Raw genomic sequence first — 8,918 nt, forward strand, 5'->3', positions numbered from 1 at the left:
GTCAGATTTGGCAAGCTGCCACTATAGTAAAGAGGTACTACAGTAGTATTGGGACAACGAGGTGGATTTCAACCCACCCAACTACCCACAATTCTGCCCTATCGAAAAATTGGAACCAGTTGAAATTTAACAAATTTTGGATGGTCGCCCTCTTCAGAATTTCATCAGCACGTTCGCTGGAACTGCGATTTTAAACAAATTGTAAAACTTCGTATAATAATTTTCTTTAGACTCTCGAAGTCGACCCACAGTGTTTGCCCCCCCTTGTATAATTTATTCATCGTAGAACGATGACGTTGTCCATGCAGTCACGAATTCCGATGGCTTCCACTACTGACATCGTTCACAATTGCACATTGTATCTCAAATGCTCTTCATTTGAATTCATTACTTTTCATCTGTAGATGTTCATCGTAGCTGCCGTTTTATGGTGGTATTCTTTTTGAATGAGACAATTTATTTGTTTTCAATTATCGGATGAAAGCGATCTTGCCTGTCAGACTATGGATTTGAAAGAAAGAATAAACACTTGCGTACATATTACAAATTTTAAGCTCGCCTCAATGCAGGTGCTTATTTCGATATTTTGAATTTTGTTTTTGTTGCAAGCTTTTTTTTCTGTTTCATATCCCAAAAAAGCGAGTTAAGCTGATCTTCCGGTCGTTTGAAGTCGGTTGGAAGGGCAGATGATGTATGTTTTTATTTACCGGTTATGCAAAAACCTGTTCTTGTCCCACGTACATATTTGATCATGCTGAGCCTAATGCCGACGCTCACAGTGTTTACTTGTGCCTATGACTTCAAAATTTGATATTTTATGCGTTCGAAAAGCTTTGAATTTCCCATGGCGCAAACTGATGCAATAAAATAAATAGGTACTTTACCAGCTACCCATACTAATAGTTACAACGTTTTCAATGTCATTACGGATCGAGGAATGGGTTTTGTTGCTTCCTCCATTCGCTGAGTCGCGGTTGTTTTTGCTTCTCGAAAAAACGGCTTTACTGATGACTCAAACAATGATCGTCTTATTAACATTAGTCCTAACTTAAGCATTCGATGGGCACGGTTAGCTCTTATTCACTCGGAATTCTATGGAATGCATGGATGATGCTTGCGTATCATATAGCTATATTTGAGATAGATGAACAAGTAGCGATCATTATTCAGGGGTAGTATCCACCCATGTATCATTGCATTGGGTCATCAGATATGGTGACGTATCAAGTGGATCTTGAACAAGAATACTTTTCATAAGTAGTTAAGAAAGTACAAATTTTAAATATATCACAATTACCAAATACATACTGTCAGGGTCAGGTACATATTTCCGGATATCTCAGTTCAACAGAATAGCAGTTCGCAGAAAAACTTAACTGGTAGCATACGCTAACGAATGCATTTAAAACATGCTGTAAGAAATCCTTGATATGAGAGGAAAATTGTCTAGACACCACGCTGTCTTTTTTTGGCCAATAAAACGACAATCTCGACATATCCAAAAATTGTCCACATTATAAATATTGGTGGTTCTCCTCAATCGAACGCACTTTTAACTAAATAAATCGATGGGGAGATCTAAAACAACTTTTTTTGGAAATTTTCGAACAAAATTTTGAAATTTATACTAAAAATTATTTTTTTAAACTTCAAATTTACCATGTTTAACCCATTATGCCTAACATTTTCGGATACCATTGGTATAAGAATATTATTTTTCCGAGCAATAGTAAACACAATGTATGATTGTTCTGACAAAGGCACACACGGTGTGCAATCGGTCTCGAACGGGTTGAGGTTAGTCGTATTAACATTTCTTCAAAAAAAAATTTTTTTTTGTAGCGTTTAAATTGTTTTGTGAAGCTGACGCTGAAAAGGAAATATGGGTAGAGGGGTCAGGGAAATAAAAGTTTAGAGTAGGCCGCTTAGAATAGTAAGCGATCTTGAGACGTTGGTTATACCATCCTGCACTTCCTTAAGTCCACTTCGAATGAATATGAACTTAATGCAGAAGAAAATAGTGAACTAACCCCTCATGATACCAGCTGGAGGAAATACGTAGGCAAGTTTAGACAGATCGCTCACATACTCCCAACGAAACTAACTACAGTTTTATATGCAGTTTAAAACAATAAAATAAAATGGACATGCCACATTCACATTCAAATTTTGCTCATGCCTAACTAATCAACAATAATTGCAACACTACTAAGGGGTTCGTTACTATTTAGTGGCTTAGGACAGGTTTGACTCATCCTACTGCCTTCCAACTGTTCGAAACAGTAGAGAATCCTGAAAAGGTACCTAACCCAGCAAACATTTATGAAGATATAACGCAAGAACAACAGAATTATTCAAACAAATATACCAGATGAAAAGGTTGTATTAAACTTACCAAAATAGCATATAGCTACAAAAGTGGAGGCGATATATCTACAATGACAAGATTCCAACGATTCGATTTTCCCACAAAAAGCAAAATAAACGAAAAAAAAAATCCCCTCCCGAGATTTGAACTCCAGTCCTCCGAGTTCGCTGTCCGATATCTTACCACGACGCCAACTCATCAGTTGATATGATCCACGCTATAGCTCTTTAGGTGAGATTTTCTTTTTACGAACCGGTCAAACGAAGAGACTGGATAGAGTGTCAATTGAAGGACCGCCCATTTATCGTAAATCAGTTCACTCAAATCGTAAATGTCGAATTCGCATATTCTCAACTTTTTGGAGACATATTTACGATTTGAATATACTGCTATCCGATTAAACTTTTTTGGGCAAAGCTGGTCGTATATGAATGATAGAAAAGCACTCAATACCAACGTGGTTACGATGGTTATTGAAAATGTGTTACTAATCGATTTGGATTATCATTTCTACTACGATTTCATGTTAGCTGGGAAGCACAGAGAACAGACGTACAAGCTCGAACAAGGAGGGGGTAATATGACCCATCTACAAGAAGGGCGACAAATTGGACTGTGAGAAATAGCGAGCTATTACTGTCCTAAATGTCGCCTACAAAGTGCTGTCCCGAATCCTATTCCGCCGTCTAACGCCACAAGTAAACAGATTCGTGGGAAGTCATCAGGCCGGCTTCATGGCTTATCTGCTTTGCCGACGACATTGATATAGTCGGCAGACCATCTACGACGGTGGAGAAGATCTATCACAAACTTAAACGCGAAGCAGGAAGGGTTGGGTGAATGATTAATACGTCCAAGACGAAGTATATGCTGGCCTGCGGATCCGAGACCGACTGAGCCCGCTTGACCAGTAAGGTCACGATTGACGGCGACGAGTTGGAGATAGTCGAAGACTTTGTATATATCGGCTCACTGGTGATCGCAGAAAATGACACCAGCCGTGATATCCGGCGGCGAGTTATCAGCGGAAGTCGTGCCTACTCTGGACTCCACAAGCTACTGCGGTCGAGAAGACTTAGTCCCCGCACAAAGTGTAACCTGTCTACAACGCTCATTTCACCAGTTGTCCTCTACGGGCACGGGGTATTGCTTCAAGAGGACCTGCGCACGCTCGGAATATTCGTGCGACGAGTGTTTAGAACCATCGTTGGCGGCGAGCAGGAGAACAGAGTGTGGAGGCGAAGGATGATCCTCGCTTGTTTTTGGAAATTTATTCCTGAGAAACATGCTAACTAATATGGCTCAAAGGTATGCCAAACAGCCTTCCCCGTTAAGTATAACAAACTTTAAGCGTGGGGAGGGCGGAGCACGTGTACGGTGTTTTTAAAGTGAACCATTTGAAGCTTTTGTAGAACTATCTACCCTCCCATCGGGTATTTTCAAATGTGTGATTGTTGGAAAGCAGTGCAAGGATTTCAAAAACAAAATTTTAAGAGATTCTTAATATTAGTATCCATAAAAAGATCTAGGAGCAAACAATCATAAGTATCCAATGATTCCCAGAAAGGGCTCCTAAAAGCTCAAAAACAAAGGATGCCTGTACGGTACCTACAAATCCAGAATGCATAATACTGCCACCTTGCGTTCAAGAAAGCTATTATTTAAACCATTCATGCAATGTTTTGTGATACCACAATTCTTTAAAAATGCCTACAAAAGGTACGAAAAAGTTCTATGGGGAAAAGTGTTTCTATATGCGCCTATCGGGTTAAATTCGCCTTCAGCTGCCGTTTGACGAAACATATTAATCAATGCATTTTCAGGGTAAAACGCTTTGAACATAAGAAATCAAAGAAATCATCAAAGAATTTCATGGATTTATAAACTCTTTTTTTTTTGTGGCGTTTAAATAGCTGTGAGAAGCTGACGCTGAAAAGAGGAAATGTGGGTAGAGGGGTCAGGGAAATAAAAGTTTAGAGTAGGCAGCTTATACCGTATTTGTTTTCACCACCCGAAAGTGTTGCACCTTCCACGATGAAAACGAGCATGAATCGAGTTTCGCACCCACCTTTGTTGGTGTACGTGAAATCGGCAGTGTCAACAGAAAACATCAAGCTGTCAAAAATCCATTACAGCTGGTATTTGTTTTCGTTTGACTTCGAAAATTGAAATGAAATTTACTTTAGTTGATCATTATCTTTTAAATAATATGAAAATTTTAGCATGAATTTATATGCTATGTTGAATTGTGAAGATTTCAGATTTATTTTGCTTGGTAGATTCGCCTCTGGCTCTGATGATAACTGCAATACCAGCTGATTCTGGGTGGTCTATGTTTGCTGCTGCTAGACTGCAGTTACCCCAGCTTGAAGGTTCCGGTATTTTGAACGTTTATTCCTCGCAAATACCTCGAGTACCTATTTCCGTTTTCAGATGACAAAAGAAAAATTCTTGGAAGTCAAATTGGCGAACTCAGATCGCGGAAATCGGGGGAGAAAATTTAGCAGAGTAGCTTCGATGCAGCTGAACGCTTCTTGCTGTAGAGACCAACTTATAGGACCCTTCCGAACAAGAAAACTTTTCGATTTGGGCGATTCCACCAGATCTTTGGGTTGGCCTTTTTGCACTCGGATTTGCTGCTCTTTTTCGGCATCGCCTGGAACTGATTGCAGCAAGCCTTCTGGGCACATTTCTTCTTGGAAGCGTTGTTTGCTTTGGAACGTGCCATCCAGGTGAAATTCTCCGCCTCTGTTGGAAACGGCACTGGTATTGAAACCGGAACAAGTTTCCGTTCTTCGGGATAATAAACAGAAAAAACAGCTCGAACGCAATTTATACGGTATAGAAATAAACCAACCAGCTGATATTTGTTTACATCGGGAAGCATGTGCTGTCAAAATTCATGATAGTATTGGTGAGAGCGCAAGCAACACCGAATATTTTCAGAGTGTTGCACCATCCACTTTATGGTGCACTACCAGTGGACTACCCATCCTGAAAACGAGCATGAAAACAGCAAAAAGTGCACTACCGGTAGTGCCCCGGTGCACCACCACACGAAAACGAATACTCTATTAGAATAGTAAGCGATCTTGAGACGTTGGCTATACCATCTTGCACTTCCTTAAATCCACTTCGGAGGAAGTTCATACTTAAAGCAGAACAAGATAGTGAACTAACCCCTCATGATACCAGTTGGAGGAAATACGTTGGCGGTTTGAGACAGGTCGCTTAATTAATCCCAACGAAACTAACTACAGTATTTATATATAATTTAAAACAATAAAATAAAATAGAACGCTCTCACCATGTTATAGAACACTGTTATAGGTGTTCATTAAATCCTTGGGATTCGAAGCCATCTTAGGGGTCCAATGTTGAGAGGATATGGCTTGAAGGCTCGTTCGTCATCATCAGAAGGTCACATGCAAAGAAATAAAAAAAAGAAAAAAAAAGAGAAAAAAAGAAAAGAAAAATAGGATATTAGTTCATTTTATCTATCAATATATGTATAATATGAAGCCTAGCTCAAACCAGTAATAATCTAGCTTTAATATCCTGATCGATATAGTCTACTTATCAAAAGAACTGGAAATGCACAATGCTGTTCTTCTAAAACGTAATCACTTATTCTGGTCAGCCTCTTTGACAAACTATGCTAAGTCTACATAGGGGTTCTATTTTAATATATATCGTGTGCCTATTTAAAATGCCCGAAATCAGTGATTTGGACTACCTACTCATTGTTATTCTTCAAAACCGTACATTCTATTATATACTACCATAGATGAATTTCAAACCTAACCGAAAAACGTAAAGATCTGCTAAAAGTGAATAATTAAATAAAAAGCAAAAAACGTCTAACCAAATGAAATATAACATTCTTCAACAACAGCATTTCCATCCAATGAGCCTCTAGTTCTTGTAAAATGCTTGATTTAAGAATAAGCCAACGAAATTCATAAACCGCAAATATACACTTACTAGAGCATTGGGGAGGCGAATACCATAACCTTTACCTAACATCCATTACAAGCACACGTTTTCTCTATTTCTCTAATTCTATAAGACTAAACCAGCTAACTACCTAACCAAACGAATTATGCCCTATTGAAAGTATCAACTTTTATTATGGTAAATTGTGATACTTTCACTACCAAATGTTGCGATTGTTCTGCGGAAGGGAGGGCAAGTGTTTCAACTCCCATTCATCTTATCAACATGGATCATGAAAAAAATAGACATCTTTGAACCTACTGCTGAATTTAAACTAAATAAAGATGTCCAGCTCCTCTTCTAATTTAGGCCATATTATGACACCATGTTTAATAAGATTGTGTGTAACGACACTGTCAGGAAAATGATGGTTTGATCTATCATTTTCACAAACATACACACCGCAGCCGTTAACCCATTGCAACTTAGGGTACGGAAAAAATTATGAGAGATGAGATTCGAACTCATCACTTTTCCAATCCCATCTCATCCTACCAGTTGCGTGTCTTTGCCTACTGCTCTACCTGAGCTGGTTAATTTCATGGATTTATAAACTCAAAATAAAAAAAAAACATGTAAGGTTCTGATACCTTTTCATGTTATATTTTGACCTTTTAAAAATAATCTTGGATGGTTTTTGTTTGTAATTCAGTTGAACATCAAAAGAACACCAAATTTAAGTTTCAAGGAAGCTTTGATAATAATTTGAAAATGGAATAAGAGAGTGTTTTTGTATGTTTCCATCATGTTTGAAAAATGTCCGTATCCAAAATAACAGGTTAAATAGAATAAAAATATGATTTTTTTAATTTTTACTTTGAATCTAAGCCCTAATCAACATCTCAAGAGAGGTTTGAAGATCTCAAAACAGATTTGTTAGATTTTTTTTATGAATAAACTGATAGATTTTTTTAAAACTTTGGTGTATAATAGTTATCTGTTTCTAGTATTTTCAATGAATTATACGAAAATATTACCAGAGAAACTTACATTTAGCTAAAAACATCGATAGGCGCATTTAGTCCACACGGTTTGAGGGTTGGCAATATGAACAATTTTATAATAAAATCGTGTTCCCAATAACTTCAATGCATTGCAATCTATAGGTCACAGATGTCTGCTTATGAGTGTATACAATACACTGTATAAATATTTTTTGAAATATCTGATAAAATGATTTTGAGAATTTTCGTTTCTTATTTCTAGATTCTAAACCCGGAGTCATATTTCACAAACTGTTTCTGTGAATTTATTTTATTGTGCAATTACCAGGTATTTGAAACATATTAAAATTACACGTTCATGTCTTAGGAAACGATAAAAGTAATTCTCCGTACAGAGAATTTGTAACATTAATTTTAAAGATACTTAACATAAAGTTTTACATGAGTCTACGTTTTGGAGGCATTTGCCTTTTCGGCTTCCTTGTCCATTTGCAGCTGTTTCAGCTGAGCCTTGTTGATCACATTCAAAACGTCCATTTGCGTCGAGTAGAACAAATAATCGTCCTTGATGGCACTGATCTGAGACATCACAAACTGACCCAAACTTCGAGCTCGATCCGAATCGACGTTTATTTCATAGGCTTCCGGTGTTACCGAGGAAGAATTTCGTTTCCCACCAGTACCGGGGATAACTGTCGTCAATTGCGGGGTACTGGGCATGAATGGATTTGTTGTAATTGTTTCCATCGTTATCGGACTTTCTTTGCGAGCCATTTTTACGTTTGGTGTCATCAATCCTTCGTTAAGGTCCGTTGTTTTGCGCTTCGAAATGACTCCGTCGCCATTGTTGATCTCGTAGATGATTTCCTCTTTGCTAATCGTGGTTGGAGTGATGATGTTTTGCTTACGGATCAATCTAGTTTCACCCTCATAATCTAAATTACCACCTAGAAAGAAAACGTTTCGAGATTACAGAATAGAAATTATTCAAATGTGCACCAAGTCTTTTCAGGAATTATTATCAGTTACTAGAATTTTGATTTACATTTTGTAGTAAAAAACTACCCACCCTTTCCAACTGGGGTACTCTGGATCTCGTAGACGATTTGGCCCCCGTCGTGTTCGATTTCGTAGGACTCCTCCACGGTATTTTCATAATCCCCCTCCGACTGGGGGTCATCTTCTTCGTCGTGGATTGTGCGGGGTTTTATATGGTGCTTCAAAAATGCCAAATAGCTATACCACCAAACGGTGGGAGTATACTCGATTCCTCTGCTTTGGGCTTTCTTTAACTTTACCAGCTCCTGGCCAAACTGGGTGCGCATAGTCTGAATCTTCCGGAGGATGTCATTTGTGGTTGTCCCCGGGCGGTGGTCCTCCAGCAAATCGATTATGGTGTTTAGGGCCTTCTGACGTTCCGTTTTGTTGTAATATTTTGGATGACGCATATCATACAAAATCGGGTGCTCCTTATACAGCTTGAGAAGCACTTCAGCAGCTGAACGCTTCCAATCTGGAGAGGTCATGGTTACTCAACGGATTTTTTTACGAAAGTTCCTGAATGCAATGTTCAAATCTTGCACCGAAGCAATAGAGGTCACACTTGAACA

At 38.4% G+C, this 8,918-nt stretch overlaps 2 protein-coding genes across 2 annotated transcripts in view; both read right to left on the reverse strand.

The window, feature by feature from the left end:
- The window catches only part of LOC129757743 (serine/threonine-protein kinase/endoribonuclease IRE1-like), a 178,887-nt gene that overhangs the window by 154,050 nt on the left and 15,919 nt on the right, over nt 1–8,918 (reverse strand). The gene's annotated exons all lie outside the window — the stretch shown is intronic.
- On the reverse strand, nt 7,613–8,912 carry LOC129757745 (uncharacterized). The gene is made up of 2 exons (XM_055755037.1): nt 8,378–8,912; nt 7,613–8,255 (listed from the first exon to the last, which is right to left on the reverse strand). Exons 1-2 carry the CDS (start codon nt 8,832–8,834, stop codon nt 7,756–7,758), a joined length of 957 nt encoding a protein of 318 aa, XP_055611012.1. The 5' UTR covers nt 8,835–8,912; the 3' UTR covers nt 7,613–7,755.

This window comes from Uranotaenia lowii, chromosome 3 (assembly GCF_029784155.1).
Source record: "Uranotaenia lowii strain MFRU-FL chromosome 3, ASM2978415v1, whole genome shotgun sequence".
In the NCBI taxonomy this organism is placed as follows: Eukaryota; Metazoa; Arthropoda; class Insecta; order Diptera; family Culicidae; genus Uranotaenia; species Uranotaenia lowii.